The sequence below is a fragment of the Centrocercus urophasianus genome, unplaced genomic scaffold (genome assembly GCF_019232065.1).
Source record: "Centrocercus urophasianus isolate 14NV4802_14NV808 unplaced genomic scaffold, USGS_Curo_1.0 seq_13, whole genome shotgun sequence".
In the NCBI taxonomy this organism is placed as follows: Eukaryota; Metazoa; Chordata; class Aves; order Galliformes; family Phasianidae; genus Centrocercus; species Centrocercus urophasianus.
The window spans coordinates 30,425,668-30,443,552 of NW_024884475.1; the positions used below are offsets into that span (position 1 = coordinate 30,425,668).

The following is a 17,885-nucleotide window of genomic DNA, read 5'->3' on the forward strand; positions in this document are numbered from 1 at the left end:
GCCTTGCATTTTTCCTTTGCTACTTGGTATTAGGAGAATAATATTAGGTTGTAAACTGGAGTATCAGAGTCAGTGGCCACTACCTGTTTTGGGAGGTAAGTATCACTTGCGGCAGGACTAAGCGTGGTGCTATTTGAATTGCTGTGGTCTTGGATGTTAATCTGCATTTTTACTTCATTAGAGATGCCCTTGACAAAATTGGTCACAATTGAACAATGTTGGTCACAAGAGAAACTCTCATGTGTATTCTTAATTCCATTTCCTTTCTTGTTGTATGTGTGCCATTTGGGTGCATTGTAGTGGTTGTTCTGCAAATGATTAGGGGGGAGTTTAGATCTCAACAGATATCAAGAACTGGTGAAGGTTCCAGTTTCTCTCTTCCAGTTTTGTTTTCTCTCTGAAGCTTTTTGAGGTGCCTGTATTTGATAGCAAAACTGTATAATGCAAACTAAACAATCTACTTTGTTAGATCTGCTGTGTACCAAACTTTGCCACTTGAAGAAAAGAAAGATCTTCTTCCCCTAATGTGCAGCAACATCGTGACTGCTAGCGTGCACCATGTGGGAGTTCAGCCATGCCAGGCTACTAGCTGTCTATTGTGTTTCAGCAATACAAAGTTGTTGACGAGAAGCTCCATCTGTATGTGTGTTCATGTTCATGCTGTGTACTCAGTAGAGATGGACTTGATGCTGCCTTGGTCTCTGGTGAGGATGGGATTTGAGTTTTGTGGCTCAGATCCATCTGTGATAAGTGTGTTCCAGATCAATTTGAACTGAATCTCTGCGCTTGGTTCATCCGATGGCACAAGGAAAGTGTTGATATTTACCCTTTATGTATCACTCCTTTTTATACGAATGTATTCTCTTGTGTTCCTTTTTTTATCAGATGTAAAATTGATTGTAAAAGCCAACTACATTTACTGATTGAAAGTATTGGTATAACAGAACTGCATGCCCAGTAGAGTTTGACTTGAGCTTTAGTTATCTGATTTCAGACTGGTTATCCTCGGTCTGGGAGAAAAGCATAGATCAGGTGCATATGTATTACTTGTCATCTTTAGCATTAGACTGTGGTGTTGTATCACATGCTGATCTCAATGGATGTAACTGGAGTATACTTAGGAAGTTAATGCAACTTCCTGGTAATTCATTTTAAGCTATTGAAAGTGGTCTTGGTCATGCTACTTGTGTTCTTGAGTTTTTGTTTTTTAATAGACTCATTTTTTAGTTTTTAATACACTTATGATGGACAACACAATAGTTTTAATAGTTGTGCAGTACTCTGTATTTACTTGAAGTAAATCATTTTATATGCAATTTGTTAGATAATTACAATTTTATAAATAAAATTGCGTGAAATATGGTGTTGTGACTGTGTACTCTTGGTGTAGCACACAATGCTGAAGATACAAATTTCAGGCAAAAACTCCTCTGGGAAAAGCCATCCTGTTCTCTCCCCCAGACTAGCAGGGGAAATAAAACCCTGGGTCTCACTTGCAAATAGAATTTACATTTTGAGGTAGTTGTGAAACATGCTGTGTGTTGCCAGTATCTGCCCTTAAATAAGTAATAAGCTAATACTTCAACAACACATCCTCAAGAGATGAAAACTCACATCGAGTGTCAGCTGTTACTGAAATCCATCTAACAAATGTGCTCTGTTTGTTTCTGACAGGTCACTGGTGTTCCTCACGCTGCTGTGGCTGCTGGTCAGTACAGCTGTTGGAGCTCCTACCATAGCCATTTTAGTGACCGTGAAGTGTTCAGAAGTTGTATCTCTGCAGGGAGCAGCACGAAGGGGTATAGCATTTTGTCATGCATTAAGCTTTTGTAAAGGAAAGTGGGAAATTAATTGTTCTAAGTGTAATATCTCAAATAGAAATAGTGAGAGCTGGCTTATTGAATTGTGCAGGTAAAAATGTGTGATGATGTCTTGTACTTGTTTACACAGAGAAAAAAACTTAGTATTTCAAAAGCTATAGGGAAAGCAAATCCACTTCAATGTATCTGAAATACAGTGTTTCATCAACCTGCATTGTTTTGCAGTAATAAACAAGCATAGTAGATTTGAGGCACTTTGGAAAACAGATTGAGAAAACCTCTTGGAAAGACTTTCCAAATGTTCTTGGGAGGTCAGTACCCTGATTCATTTCCCCCTACAGTAGTTATCACCACTGTTCTGACAGTGGAAAATCTTGCCTTCATCTTAGCCTTTACCTGGCTTGATCAGGATTCTGCATTGAGTACAAAGATGTAGCTCTGTTCTGGCTGAAGGGGCTCCATGAGAGGCATTTCTCATAAATTTCACCAAGAAATAAAGTTTCTGAACATCTATGGGCCAGTGAGCTGTTTGTCATCTGTCACTGATCTAGTGCAATCAGTGAGTTGGAATGAACTGGGCCAAGTGATGATCATTTCTCTTGAGACAGCTTCTGGCTGTGATAGGTTACACGCTGCCCAAGTGCACATGCTTCTTTCTAGTCCTATTGCAGGCAAAGAGATGGGAACAGCATAGTGCAGCATAAATCTGGTCTTATTTTGTACTGTGTTTGTTCTTAGATCTTGTTTCTCTAATGAAGAGAGACTGAGAGGATAAATGATTTGCCAACTGCATAGAAATATCCTGCAGGCTGACACATGCCTCAGATCAGTGCAGCGTTTTTGTGAACAGATAATCTCTTCAGTTGCCTTCTTCTGCCATGATATAAAACCATCTTCACTTCCACTTGTGTAGGCTTAGCATGGATTTTATCTAGAAGTGTAAGTCACTTCATATTCTGTCCTAGGAAACCATCTGAAAATTAAAGGGTATCACTGTTGGCCTTTATGCTTGCTGTGCCAATAGCATCTCTAATTAAAATTCAGTAATAGGAAATGTTTGATATTTTAACTTGAAGTCCGATTAGACACGTAGGTGAATGGGAGTTGTCACCCCTTTGTTATGCCCTGCTTATGTGAGAACTTGTGGTTTATACCATTGTATAAAGGAATAAAGAATCTAGAACTGGGTATGTCATTGCTAAATGGCCTTTCTAATGTATTTTGGAATCTATTGGAATTAATGGAAATTCTTTCCATGCCTGAGAAAACTTGGGCTCATATGGGCCTGCTGTGAGCTGTGATGTAAACATGCAGGCTGCATTTACCAGTGTACAGGTTCTGCATTATTCACAGCCTCTTATCATGGGATTATAATCTATGTTCACAACAATATGTTCTGGAGGTGGCTTTATTGCTACTAATACTAATATTGCTACTATACTAAAATGTCTTTTGAATTTATTTACTTATTTTTTAAATAAGAGGCTTTTGTACAGTTGGTACTTGAAGCTTTTTCTTTGCATTTTACTGATTGTTGCCAGTTAATTTCTGGCACTGGATTAAATGGATGGGAAATTTTGTGTGAATACTCCTGTAGCATCTGTTGGGTTTTGGCACAATCTCAAATCTGAAAAAAACTGAAGAAAGTGTCCATTCTCTTTTCATATGCAGCTTCTGTGCATAACTCATTTCCTGGCATGAGTGGCATCTTCCCATCACGGTGTGGGATGCCCAGTGATTTCAGAGAGCCTGGCAGTGAATTTGGAATGGTCAAAAGCTGTCTTTTGCAACCATATGGTGTGGAGTCACATGGGTGCTTGGGCTCCAGGTTTGACTTGTGTTGATAAGCAAGGAGCTTGAGATTTTGGATAGCACTGGGAGCACTGAATTCTCCTTTACCTGGCTGAGGAGTTGCATGCGTTTCTCACTTGATGGGTTCTCTAGATAAGCTGCTGCGAGATATGCCTTTTAAAATCCATCTTAAAAAAAAAAAACAACCACCAAACCACAGTAACAAAAACCCACCCAACCCAAGCAAGCCTGACAGCACTTGTACCTACATGGCCTTATGGAATAAGTACTGCATAGCTTCTGCCATTGAAACCCACAATTGTTAAACCACCGCAGTGCCTCTGTGTGAGCACACAGTGAAAGAGGCTGGAATTGTTTCCTTTGTATTCTTGCAGCTGAAAGGCAGTCAGTGATTGTGTTGGGGCCAGAGCCAGGAACAAGGGCTCTTCACCAGTACGTGCTGGTACTGTCACAGGTTCTGTGTGTGAATATGAAAAAGGACAAACCACAGGATAAGTGAAAGCACTGAATTTTTTATTTGTTTACCTCTAGGTATCATGAGTTTGACATTAATAGGCAAGACCAGTGAATGAGCAGCAGTACATTGCATTCAAACCTGCCTTTTCAGAGCACCAAAAATGGAGCTAGATTTACTTCTTAATCCTACAGTCAGTGCACTAGCCTGGACTTGCTGCATCTTGTACTGTCCCTAATTTAGTAGTACATTGTTATGCAGTTAGGGGGGTTGTGAGGAAAGAGTCATTGTGTAGTACCACTTTTACATCATCATAGGACTACAACATGCACATTCTACTATGTGGCCCAAGCAACAAGAATACAAGTAGAACAGTTACGGGTAGAGACGGGTTCATGTTAACACCACCTATGAATTTTTAGAAATCTTTTTGGATGGGTACCTACAGCAGTTCATCAATTTGTGTGGGGACATTACACGCATGCACAAGTGATACAGTGGAAAACATAGCAGGAGAGACAGCAGGACAAAGGATGAAGGTGGAATCTGTGATGGATGCAGTGAAAACAAGACCTTCCTCAGCTTTCTACAGCGAGTCTCTGCTCTGTTAGCGAGGCCTGCTGGGCAACAGTTTTGTTCTCATGGCTGCGGAGTTTTGATACAACTTCTAGGAACGCCATGTTCTGCACTTCCTTTTGGAGAGATTCTGGAAAAGAAATAGTAGAAGAAACAGTGCTTTGTATGAGATGGGCAAGAGAACAGTTAAGCATGGTATGAGACACTTAGGAAAGTGTCAGCACTACCCTGTACCCATTGTATACGCATAAGCCTATAAATATCATCTTTTTATTTACTGTTCTGAATTGCTTTTAAGAATAGAAGAAGTCTCTGGGGCCTTGGGCTTGCCCAGACACTACAGATTTCAGCTAGAGATGAAGGATGAATTTTCTGCATAGCAGTTACAAAAATCCACCTGGAATGCCTTTCAAAAAAGATGCTTAAGAAGTTTTTTAATTGAATGTTTTTGTTTGATTCCTTAAACTATTTTGATGGAATGAACAAGTTTGCCTGAAGGGTTCACTGTGTAGCTCATTTGTTTCAAATCATCTCTGGTTGGTCGTGTGAGAGTGTGAAGAGGATATGTCACCACCTGGTCGCTGGTAGCTGCCCATTTACAGTTCAGTTCTGATCTTGTCACAAGTCATCAGCTAATGTTGTGTGTTATGTATACAGCATTTATGTTTGACTTGAAACTCTGAGACTGTTTCGTGGTTCTCATCCTGGATAGCATTCTTCTTGATGTTAAAAAGGAAAGGTTGGGAACAGTACTCAAAACTGATGCAATTCATTTATTTATTTTATTTTTTAAAGTAGGGAGCTTACTCAAAGCCCTCTGCTCTAGACTTCTCACAGTTAAGAGCCAAAGCAGCTGGTTTTGTTTCATATCCTGTTTAGTCCATTCTAGTGAACTCGCTCAGCAACAAACACCTACGTGTATTTTTTTTGCTTCCCAGGTGCTGCTAGGGGCTTAAATCTCTGGGCTTCCCAGAAAGAAACCCAACCAGCTGTTTCAGATTAGCTATGCTATATATGCTATGCATATCTACGGCTTTTCCTTACAGCACACTTGGGCATTTCTTTCCCTTCCTACTTTCTTGTTCACATGTTTTCACTTTTTTTTTTTTTCTTGTAGTTATCCCTGTCTTTGTGTGTTGAGAATTCTCATGCTGCTGTGTGCCTGGGACCCAGTATATATTGAGCAGTGTCAGTGAAGCTGTTGGGTGCTTAGGCTGTGTAGGCATTTTCATTCCCCTAAGATATCATCAAGCTTAAGCAGTGTTACTGAACTGCCTTTTAGGAGCTTGCTGTGATTTACAGTTAGCTGATCAGTTGTGCTCTGCACATTTCTGTGACCACTGCACACAAGTCACTGTGCTATCTAGGAATACTCTGCTTTTGCTTATTCCTTAGGTTACACACTTCCATTGTCCATTGCCCTCATTCTTCCCTCTTCTCACCCATTCACTCAGTTTCAACAGTAACTTCAGGTGGCAAAAATCATGTATTTAAGCATGTGTATTTTCTGCTAACACAGCTGTTGGCAGTATCAAATACTATTCTATAACTAAGGACAGTAACAAGATTGGACACTGGAGAATTAAACTTACTAATAATTGAAACAGTACAACCATTTGCTAGCTTTTACTAACTATGGCTACAGAGGTCTGTTTACATGGGAATTTGTAAATGAAAAATATGGAGACTGGGGAAAACGTTAGCAGCAACAGAGCTGGAAGAGATATGTTTCATATTTTCACACGCAAGAGTGGACTTTGCTCTTTGTGATTTCACTTCTCTGATTAAAATCAATTGGTAAACAAAACTTAATACCAGAGTTGCTCAGTTGTTGCTATTATATACTGGCTATTTTTACACGGATCTATTCATGAGGAAGCAGGGTTGAACATTGGGGCAGCTCTGACGACTTCACAGCTGTGCATTGCAATAATGTGCTCTCTGCTCCCTGGGAGAATGCCAAGATGCCTAACGTCTAGGCAGTGCTTACGGTGGTGGCGACCGATCTCTGCCACTTGGATAACCCTGGAAAAATAAGGGAAGACTGCTCCCTTATTCTGGTGGAATAGGGAGACAGTTATTTGACTTTAAATAATGCTGTCGGTCAATCTTGCAGGTGACAGGACTTGGAGAAGTGAAAGTGCAAGCGTCAGGCAGAATTTCTGAGGGTGATTATTTTTGTTGTCAGTGCACACAACAATGTCACAGTGAGTAAAAGAAATGCAGCCACTTGAATCCTTATTTGAAGATCAAATTTCCTTGTTATATCCTGCTCCATTCCCTGTATCGTCATGTCTGGCAGTTGCATGTGTTGGAGCACCTCCTGTTCATCATCCAAAACGACCACAAACAGTTGTGCCTGGAGCATGCTCAGGTTGCCAAGGGAAGAACCTTTCCTAGCAAGGTGAGTGAGGATCCCTCCTCACAGGGAGGGATGTAGTCGCAGGACTACATCTACGTGTTGTACTAAGTTCTTGTTTGTATGTGTCCCTGCAAGTATTTCTTGTCTTTTTTTAACTTCCTGCAATTCTTGTAGGAATTTAAGGTCAAGAGGTACCTTGCAAATTTCTCTTCCACCTAATTTTAACTTAAGTTAAAGAAAAACAACAAAGCAACCATTATATGTCAGTTACATGGAACTTACAGTTAAAGGTGAAAATTAACTTATCTGCATGCTTGTACAGAGAGACCAATACTGTACAGTTTAAAACATCTTTCATTTTTTTCCTGTCAAACTTCCAGATAGCTCAAATTTCTGGGATCAACCTGCATCCTGCAAAAGCTAGAATCTGATTTCTGTAGTTAATATCCAAAACAGTTAACAGCTTCTTTTTCTTGACCCGGTAAATAAAGTGTCACAGTAAATTGAGCCACTCTGTGCACATTCATAGTGAACAGGGAACTAGTGTATTTGCACATGCCCTATGTTTATTCTACAGAAAGGTTAATTATATAAATGTTTTAGGAAAGCAGTCCCTCTCAAATACTCACCAGATCCTATAAGGGCACAGACCAGCACCATGGAGTTGTATTTTATTTCTGGAGCGCTCCTGTCATCTGATAGCAGTCTGTATAGAATCTGAACAAGCTGAGCATTTTCAAGATCCTTTTCAGCAGTGACTGAAATACAAGTGAAAGCTGTGAAACTGGAATTGGTGCTTCGTTTGGTACTTTTGTGTTTTATCCTTCTATGGAAGCATGGATCTTTCACTGTAGTGAAACTGGTGCTGTGGTAGAACATGTTAGATGGCATGGTGATAGGAATCACAGCTCTTGCTATAAAAATGCAAAATAACCTAACTGCTTGAAAAGACAATCACTATGTTCAGTGATAAAATCCAATCTTAAATATGCAGTGAGCTAATGGAAAATGTGCCTGGCTTTCTAGCTACTTAAGTCAACACTTGCAACATTTAAACATGGAAGACTTCTACTGCCTGAATTTCCCTTTAGAAAGATTGTCTGAGTTCAGTGCAGACACTGAAATTCTTGACTCCGTGGTAGGGAAGCTCAAGGCCTGTTAAGACTGTGAAAGGCTTTGCGAGATCAGAGCATGATTTTTTCTCCTTTGTAGTTTTCTAGGAAACATACTGAATTCAGGCTTGAAACCTTTAGATGTCTGCAGGATTAGAAGACTCATGTGAATTTATCATTTCCTTTCAGTCAAAAATTCTGATGCATTATTGGCAGTGATTTGGAGGTTGAATGTAGCATTCTGTGGGTACACAATGACGAGAGATGAAATCAAGAACAAAAGTATGCAATACTTGTTTAGTTCATGATATTAATTAATAAACAAACAGGACAAAGCCCCCACGGGGCATTTACCCTTCTTTGTTTGGTAATCTGAGTTAGGGGAGATTTAAGTTACTTGTTAGGAGGCAATTCTTTACTCAGAGGGCAGTGAGGCACTGGGACAGGTTGCCCAGAGAAGTTATGGATTCCAACATCCCTGGAGATGTTCAAAGCCAAGGTGGATGGGATCCTGGGCAGTGTGATCTAGTGGTTGGCAGTCCTGCCCATGGCGGGAGGGTGTGGAAGTGATTATCTTTAAGGTACCTTCCAACCTATGCCATTCTATGAAGTTGAGGCATGTAATCATCTCTGCTTTCATATGGCAACTTTAGCATCTATTTCTGTGGAATTTAATAGTAGCAATAGACATATTTTGGGGCCTCATCTACCTCTATATGTATTCTTTAGCTCCCACTGATTAGATAAGTGAAAGCTTTACTTTGATAAGCCCTTTCAAGAGGGGATTGATCATTTCAGTGTACACAGGCCTCAGTCACATAGTTTACACTCTAAATTACAATTTTATTAACTATTAGATTTTATCTGAAATCTCATGGAGGTTGTTCTAGAATCTGTGATCACCTATCAGAATAGAGAAGTAGATATAACTATCAAACTTCAATTTTCTGCATAAACTTATTTCTTGCCTATTTCTTTGCATGAATTGCCATGTATTTCCATGCAATGAAAAAGGAGATGGAAGCAGCAGCCTGTTCTACGTTGTAAAATAAACTCACAGGACTCTCCCTGTAGGGTTTCTTTTGAGCACAGGCACAGAAGAACACAGGCAGTTAGCTGATGGGATACTCACCTAACTCTAAAGCTGCTATTAGTGCCAGCGCAACGAGAGCTTCGTTTTGCATTATTACATGTTCACTGGTTGCCATGGTTACTAAATGCTTGATGCCACCGCTCTGTACAATCGTCCTAATTACATCCTAAAATAAATGGCATAGTAATGAAAAAATTCTGCATTACATACAAACAAAGTTTAAACATTTTAAACATTACATATTGCATTTAAACAAAGTTATCGTGGTAAGGATACTGATTGCTTATATGCACATTTAATTGCGTTACATGTAAATGTATGTGCATGTGAGCCTACAAATAATCTGCTGTTAACACTGCAATTATAATATAGAGCTTATTAAACCAAGCCAGTCAACCAATTTAAGAGACATATTGCTCTTTTCCAAGTTACCACCTATAACTTCAGTTCTTATGGCAGATGGCCAGTTGCCTAACAGTGAATACCCTTTGTGGTGTTTGAACTTAGCTGGTGTTCAAAGATTATTAATTTTTCCTTTTATGTTGTCATGTTCAGGGCAGCTTATCAAACCCACCCCAAAAATTTTGTAATTGAAATAAGGAAATATAAGAATACAGTTTAATAATGTTGGCATCCAGATGTCTTCATCTCTCCATGGATTTTTAGTTTCTTCGAGAAGTTCAGAGAGGTGAGATCACAAATATATCTGCTACTTAATAGAAATTGTGTACTACAATTTAGAATTAGGTAGGAATATGAATAACATTCTCTTGAAATATTGTAAATTTATGCTTCAAATATGAAGCAGGTGAGGAAAGGACAGTTACGAGGTACTGATAATTTTTTTTCTAAAGCCAGCAATTAAAATGGACTGTTGACTAAGATCTAGGAAATAAAAATGCTGGATGGGTTAAGTGACTTTAAACAGTTCAAATATATGCAAACAGGATTCTCTTTTCAAGTTCAAAATTTGATCTGCATTACATATGTAATGAAGAGTGAATAAAAATCTCTGGTGTATGCATTTTGATTACCTGTATGCTATCATTAAAAAGCTAGTTTGCACATAAAGCAAATTTTCATCATTATGTGCACAAAAAATACTTGAAAATAGTTTGCTTGGAAGTTGGATAATTTTGCATGCCAAGGGGCAACTGTCCAAGGAAATGTGGTTTGCCTTTTTAATTTATTTTTTATTTGTTTTGTGGATGCAAAGATTTGAAGCAGTAGTTGTTTCTTGAAATAAGAATCCAATTTAAATTTATAAGCTTGTTGAATTTCCATTTAAAGCACATGTCTCTTTGTAATTCCAACCACAAGCCCAGCTCATTAACTGATACGTGTGTTTAGAATAATTTGTTTCAGTGCTTGCATAGACTGTGCGGGGACATTCTTTGTGCAAGGAAAAAGACACAATATGATCACAACCTTGAAAACTGAAATACTTATAGATGATCACATTGAAGATACTTGAAGATCCTTGTGGCAGAAGTCACAGCCTAATGGCTCAAGAATTTGTCAGTCAGGAAAAAACATTTTTAAATTGTGTCATGTCTGCAAGTATGTAAGTATTTCTGTATTTTTACTTACTTGCAAGGATAGTTTTTCTCACTTGTGATTTTTCTGGTGGAAACTCATTAGTGGCTTTGAGACTTGTTGGAGTACTCTGGGAGCTGCTAATTTCTGTTTGACTTTGTGGGGAATTTTGGCTATCTGCCTTGACATCCAAATTTTAATAACTGTAGTTGAGCATTGCCTTCAAAATGGCAGTGCCAAGCAGGTAAGAGCTGCTAAGTCAGATAACTCAGGTTTGGGTACTCCTGCAACTTAACAAAGGGAGTATGTACCTGTGAGTTAGAATAGAAGTTCCTAAACCACTGCTGCCTTTCTCAATATTAGCCCAAGTACTATTAAATAAAAAATGATTTCAAATCTAATGTGTGCTATGGAACCAGTTATGTCCACAGTCCAAGCCTAGAGGGCAGTAAATGCATTAAAAAAAAACCCAACCACCTTCTCAGCTGTTTTATTCTACCAAAGAAGTTTCTCCTGTAAATACCTAAACCACGAAGAAATTCAACTGTGATAATTCCATTAAGTGCCATCTTAATATCTATTTCAAGCCATTAATAGTGTCTCTGCATTTAGGATTAAATTCTGTTTTCTTGTAGGGAGTATTAATAACTTGCATCTGTGCCTTCTTACACCATCTACGCATGGCATTTGTAAGTGATACGAGGGGAAGGTATAGAACTTGGGGTGGGAAAACTGGACATAAAATGGAGAGTGAGCTTTAAAAAGACACAGTAGTCTAGAAATCAGTGAAAGTGTTTGTCTCGGTAAGTCCTATTGATTTGTTTTTGTAGAGACACTGCAGATTGTTTTTCACTTTGCAAACACCATGGACAAATGAAGAAGTCACTATTGGTCTGAGTTCTCCACATCACGCTGCTTACTTTTAAGCTCAGTTACGATGCAACCTGGGTTTGTATCACCAAACTCAGCCAACGAAGTCAGAGCGTGGAGTAGATTGGTTCTAGGGGAGATGCATGTGCTCCTTCTAGGGCTCTGTTTCATCTAATGTTCCCCCTGAGCAAGGAGTGAAGACTTGGATGTGCTTGGATCTGATAAATCCTTTTATATATAAATTGATACACAGGTAATGGGTGGGACAAAACTCATTGCTCACAGTTTCTCTTAATGTCATACCTTGTACCACGTACAGGCAAGCTTCTGATAGAATTCAGAGAAGAGGATCATTTCTAATGGTCCATTAAAATCTTAAAACTCTGAAATACCATGTGAAAAGAGCAGAGGGACAGCCTATTTCTGGATCTCAGTAATTTGATACATATCTATATAGCAACATCATCATAACTGAATGCAATGACTCTTCATAAGTTATCATTAAGTAGAAAATATGGCACGCTGAATTTCTGCTGGATATAGAGCAAATTCTAACAGGTTGAGACTTAGCTGTATGCACTCTAACAGTGTTCCTTGACTGGCTTCTGTATTTTTTAACCCACATACTTCCAGTGAGTGTTTAAACCTGGTGCTTCAGTCGAACTGGCAGGTCCTGGAGGCTGAGAGGATATGAAATAGGAAATCAACCAACCTAACTCTCAACAAGACTTAGATACCAGAGGCTTTGGCTGCCAACAGCATGAAGTGCAGAGGTAACTCTTCGTTCTTACAAGCTGAGCTTTTTCACCACTAACTTACTTTAGATTTGCTGTGTCGTATAAGTGCAGAAAGTAGTCTGTTTGATTCTCCCATCACACCTGCGTGATCCTTTGCTTCACACCACTCCACCAATCGTTCCACCAGTTTTGCATTTTTTCCCAGTTGTTCAGCTGCTTCTGCTACATATTTCCGGAGCCAACAACACAACAGAGAAGTTGTCATTTTTTAAGCAAGTGCTAGAAAAATAAGCTGAAAGTTACTTACTAGAAGGAGTTCGAGTAGAAATTTGCCAGCTTGTACTGTGTGAAAAATCTAGGTTGCATGGAAGCAATTAAAGCCAGTAAAAATGGAGACAAATATCAGAAATACTCAGACTCAGTTCCCAACTTTTTGTTTGAACTTTATGCACTGACTAACAGCAAAGAAAATACAGGTAATGTCCCAATCCCAGTTGAACTAGTTAAAAAATTTAAAGTACCACTGTCATCAATTAAATCTTGTAGATGATAGGTTGCATAAGTTTCTTCAATGAATTTCTACTCATAGAAGTTATATTACCACAGCTAATAGCTGTGGTAAACTACAATATTCTGAGCTTCCTTTTTATTTCCTTTTTTTCCCCAGGAATCTGCTGTACAAGGTCGAAAACATTTTGGTGATTTATTTCATTAATAACTTAACAGACATTAATTTCGAAAATACACATTCTAGGTACAGAATAAGCTGCAGAACTGAAAGGTGTTTGGTCATTTTGAAATTGCAATTTATCATTGAGCAAGTGCATTAGTATGCTCCAAGAAGCTCAGTACAGCTAGAAAATGCAGCAAGTGAACAGCAAAACTGGAGTGGTAGCTTACAACTCCCACACCTCAGTGCATTCTCACATTGTGACAGTGTAGGAGTGGTTTGAAATAAGAAAGTAAATAAGCATTTGACATCTATTCTGAGGGTCCCTGGTAGTCAGTTTGGGAGTTCTGGGTGGAAAAAAATCAACCCACATTTTTCTCTGCCTTTGTAGATGTATTTATTCCAAAACTTGAGGAATAAAATTAAACAAACAAAAACCCAATGCTTTTCTTGTGTAAGTTTTAGCAGTATATCACAGACTGAACCTAAGTGAATCACTTAACATAGAAAACAGTTTATTTTTACCTTGTGCATCTATTAACATTCGTAATGTTCCCAGCAGCTTGAACTGAACAGGGGGCATCTCCGATCTGAGAAATTTCAATACTGCTTCTGCAACACCAGCTGATAGCATCTTAGCCTTATTTACAACTGCATGAATAAAGAACAGGAATGATCTCGAGAACATTTTTGGAAGATGCAGTTTATTTCCAAGACAGTCTTGGTGCAGTTTTTCAGACAGTTTGAAAAATAGCTTGTGAACACAGACTTCAGGAACACGAGTGTGTGCTGACAATGCTGTGTTGTACAAAAATGTTGTGGTTGCTGAGACACACGTGCAAAATGAAGTGCCTAATCCCAGCATGCACTTATAACCTCTAGTGTTCACTGTAAACGTGGAAACCAGACTTCCCCACCACAGCTTAGGAAAGGAGTCCTCCACAAAATGAACCAAGCAGAAGCCCAGGCCAGTACTTACCTGCACCCCAAAATATGGGGAAACTTCTCTGAGTCCCAACAACACTTTTCTCTTTCATGTAGGGAAGGGAACTAAAGCATCCAATTAGCAGAGTGACCTCTTCCCACTTGTAATATTCGATGCAAGCAACACTGTGGCCTGCCCGAGCTCTCCTTCATCCTTTCCACTAGTCTAAGTTCTCTGCTTCCATGGAGCTCCCTGAAATCTATGTAAGGTGTAAACTTGATCCAATATCATAGTTAAAAAATGTTTATTTCTTTTCAGAGTAGCATTTAACAAGCAGTTCATCACTGGGGCCGTTTACTCCTTACTCATTTTTCTATATTGACATTCATTAAGTCCTGTGTAGGTCTCTGGCTGACATTCCTGAGCACAGGCTGCAGGGAAGCTTTCAAACTGATGCAAGCTAACAGAATTACCTAAGCAAGGTAAGCAAATGGTGTAGCACAAAAGCTGCATGGGTTTAATATGTATGCACAATCATTTTTAGAAAGTTACTGTTTGTCAAAACTGAAAATAGTAAAATAAGGTTAAATGGATGAAAGAATTATTTTGTGGCTTTGTATTAGAAAGCATACGCAAGTACCGTAGGTTTGTTTGGGTTTTATGTGCACATACTCTGCCTCTTATGTTTGCATAATCAAAAGTCACAAATGAAGTTATTAAAAATGAAAAAATTAGCATTCAGTCCATTGCCTCCAAACAGTAACTAATAGAACAGACCGGCTATTCTAACAGCTCACCTCCAGCTCTACCTTCTGAATAGGCAAAGCTTTAGGAAGTTAGAGGGGGATGCAGTGTTTCAATATATTCCTCACTGTTGTCTGGTGGGGACCTTGGGCTGTGAAAGAGAACTCAAATGAAATAAAAACAAACAAAAAGCAGCGCTCTGCCTTCCTGAAGCCTTGGCTCCCTGCCCTTTCCTTGGTGGGGGATGAGACTGTGGATTCAAAGTGTCGAAGGATGGCTGATAGATCTGTGATGTACTTAAAAATGCTAGTTGCTATCACTGTGCAAAAGCTACAAAGGCGAGAGAGCAGAATTTCTCCTTGGATAGGTAGCAGTGCAAAGGAAGGCTTACCAGGAATAGCCAGGTTTCTGAGCGCGCTCAGAGCTGCATGTTGCACAGTTACGTTTCCATCCTCCACATGTCTGTCTAGCAGATCCATCAGCTTTTGAACTATGCCATTATCCACCATATGGATACAGTTTCCGTCTGTGCAAGATGAGACAAGTCACTTGTGAATGAAAGATTTTGAATGCTTTTTAAGAACGGAAGTTTCAGTTCCCTGCTCCTTTCCAGATGTTGGAGTGCTTGACCACCACTGTCAATGGGATTTGTGATGCTCATGATAAATCTAGAACAGTGATAGAAGAACTGCAGAAAGCAGAAATTCCCTACACATCTATTACAAATGTGAAATTTTTTAATAATTTTTTTTTAAATAGATGTAATGCTTTTCAGGCTAGTGAAATATGAAATTACTGATGTTGCTGTACAGTTTGCTACCAGCTTTAGCAGAGTGTACACATTTTCTTTGTATATGTACAGATGTAGCATGATAGAAGGGTACAGTTAAACACAAATAAGATACTATGGACTATTCTTACCATTTCTGGCAAAATTTGCAATAGCCAATGCTCCTGCAAGTTGTAGCTGATGGCTGTTGGAAGGAATCCATGAAAGTACTCTCTGGAACACACTGCCTTTTCCTCCTTCAAATAACTTTTGCATGGATTCATCTGGGATAAAAAGCAGACAGTCAGCAAGCCAAAGAAATGTTAGGGAAAATTATTTTCTTTATATTTGTCAAGCTCTACCACCTTTGCTGCAATCAGTCCAGTTCTGAATTCGATGACAAATGAAATCTAACGTAACCTACTAAATGTTAAATGCCAGCTCCTTTAGGTTATTTGAAAATTGTCTAATAAGTAGTAACATTCAGCAGCCAAATGACAGATGTGTCTGCTGTTGCTTTGCAGAAGTGACACACTGTACTTACCTCCAAGCAGTAACAAAACCATAAGATCAGAAGCTGTTTTAAGCTCTGCAACATCATCCTCTTTGTCACTGTCGACGGTCTTCTGGACAATCTCAAGTAAGCACTCTACCAAGCCTGCTTCAACCAGCTGCAGTTTAATGACATCTGTGAAGTAGCACGTATAGGAGGAGTCAACATTATAATTTAAAATACACCCATTGTACCTACATGCAGGACAGCCAAAACTAGAAGCAACGTCAAGTATTTCACTGACAACTTGTGTAGCTAAAATCACACTTTTTTTAAAAATGTGCATTATTAGGGTCAACTTCCATCCTAATTCAACTAGCAGGTGTGCACCCCCAGCTCTGGACTGCCCTTAGACCACATTATCCACTGTGAAGCAGTGTGGAGCTGCTCTTCTCAAAAATGAGCATATTTCTTTGCAGAAATGGTCTGGCATCTTGGTTCTCACACAGCACATTCATACGAGCCATGCTGTGCTTTGGGCTCTCCAAAGAATTTGGACTGAGTTGCAGAACAAAGCTAGGAGTGCATCTTCTGTTTTGTGTACAGAAGAGCCACTGACTTCAATGAGCTGTGCAAGTGTAAAATACAGATTTTCTAAAAATGACACTTCAGAGCAAGTAATGACACATTTTTTTCAATTGAGCCAAGACTTCGGTCGCTTTTCCAAGGACTTCAGGAGTACAGAAAAGCCAAATCCAGCAGGCTGGATTGGGAGAGAAATTTGTTGTGACCAAAAAAAAGCTGGAAACTGCTAAAGCAAGCTCATTCCTTAGTTACTGGAAACGAGGCTCAACAGAGAAGGTGATGAATGGGTTGTTTAGGTAGCAATATAGGATTTGGAAGCTATAATTTTTCTGTCTCTAGAACGCAATATTTAATGCTTTTTTTTTCCTGTGAGTTTAGAGCTGGATATCTCCTTCTTTATATATATGAATTCCCTTCCTGTTAAGTTAGAATGGCAAATCACCTGATGCTGTGCCACCTCTTTTTATTATGTGAAAGTGATACCATTAGTTTTGCATCCCAACTTCAGAGAGCACAGTCTCGAAGGTCTGCAGAAGTGTAAATAATAGCCATTTGTATGGACGTTTTCTGCATGAGATGGTGTAAGGAGCTTAGCTCAAGTTAAAATATTTTTAAAGACCAAAGCTGCAAAAGTAATTTTTTCATACAATTTACAAGCAACAGTTGGGTGAGGAAAAATGTCCCATCTCTCTGTTGAAGGATGTGCCTGATTCTGTCCATTTACTGCTGTTGCTCAACTTTGTGCTTGTGTACTTAAAAAAACAAACAAACAAAAAAACCACCAGCAATCCAGTTATAAGATAACTGGGTGCTGTGACTTGAAGTAGAAGTTGCTACATCTGTGTCCTTAAAAAAGCAGAACAAAAATGCCTGAACAGTAACACCCCTCCACCACCCAAGCAAACAAACAAGACAACCCTCCTCAATTTACTCTGCCAATAGTTCAACTAGATGTTTTTGCATAATGGCTGGTTGTCAGTGATCTATAATCAAAAGCACCTAACAGCACTAGCACAGTGGTCTCATAATCATTTAGGTATGCCTTGGCTTCACAGTGGAAGAGTTCAGTTGAGTGCCTCACAGTGCAAGCAGCTGAGTTACATTCAGCAACAGTAGACCTATGAAAGTTTACTGTGACTGTAAAACAGATAAAAATTAAGCATTTGAAATGAAGTATGTTGGTGTCACAGAACGTTAGAGTAATTCTGTGTCAGTCTCCAAGGTTGGAACTTCTTAGAGCTGCTTCTAGTAATTATATAATAAATGAATGTATTTTGGCAAAATGTACCTTTTCAGAACTGAAAAAAGAAATCCTGTTTTACATATA

General features: G+C 39.0%; 1 protein-coding gene and 1 long non-coding RNA gene across 8 annotated transcripts in view; one reads left to right on the forward strand and one right to left on the reverse strand.

Moving 5' to 3' along the window:
• Positions 1–4,124: 4,124 nt before the first annotated feature.
• The window catches only part of RAP1GDS1 (Rap1 GTPase-GDP dissociation stimulator 1), an 88,423-nt gene continuing 74,662 nt past the window's right edge, over positions 4,125–17,885 (reverse strand). For all 7 annotated transcript variants that reach the window (XM_042812112.1, XM_042812110.1, XM_042812108.1 and 4 more), the window contains 8 exons: positions 16,025–16,168; positions 15,633–15,764; positions 15,103–15,237; positions 13,568–13,693; positions 12,455–12,594; positions 9,269–9,395; positions 7,654–7,782; positions 4,125–4,792 (listed from right to left, as the gene is read on the reverse strand). In XM_042812112.1, coding sequence (XP_042668046.1) covers positions 4,665–4,792; positions 7,654–7,782; positions 9,269–9,395; positions 12,455–12,594; positions 13,568–13,693; positions 15,103–15,237; positions 15,633–15,764; positions 16,025–16,168 — 1,061 coding nt within the window. In that variant the 3' untranslated portion in view covers positions 4,125–4,664. The remainder of the gene's footprint in view (positions 4,793–7,653; positions 7,783–9,268; positions 9,396–12,454; positions 12,595–13,567; positions 13,694–15,102; positions 15,238–15,632; positions 15,765–16,024; positions 16,169–17,885) is intronic.
• Positions 12,269–16,115, forward strand: LOC122156882. The gene is made up of 3 exons (XR_006167689.1): positions 12,269–12,408; positions 14,361–14,449; positions 16,005–16,115. It is a non-coding gene; the product is annotated as an uncharacterized LOC122156882 (long non-coding RNA).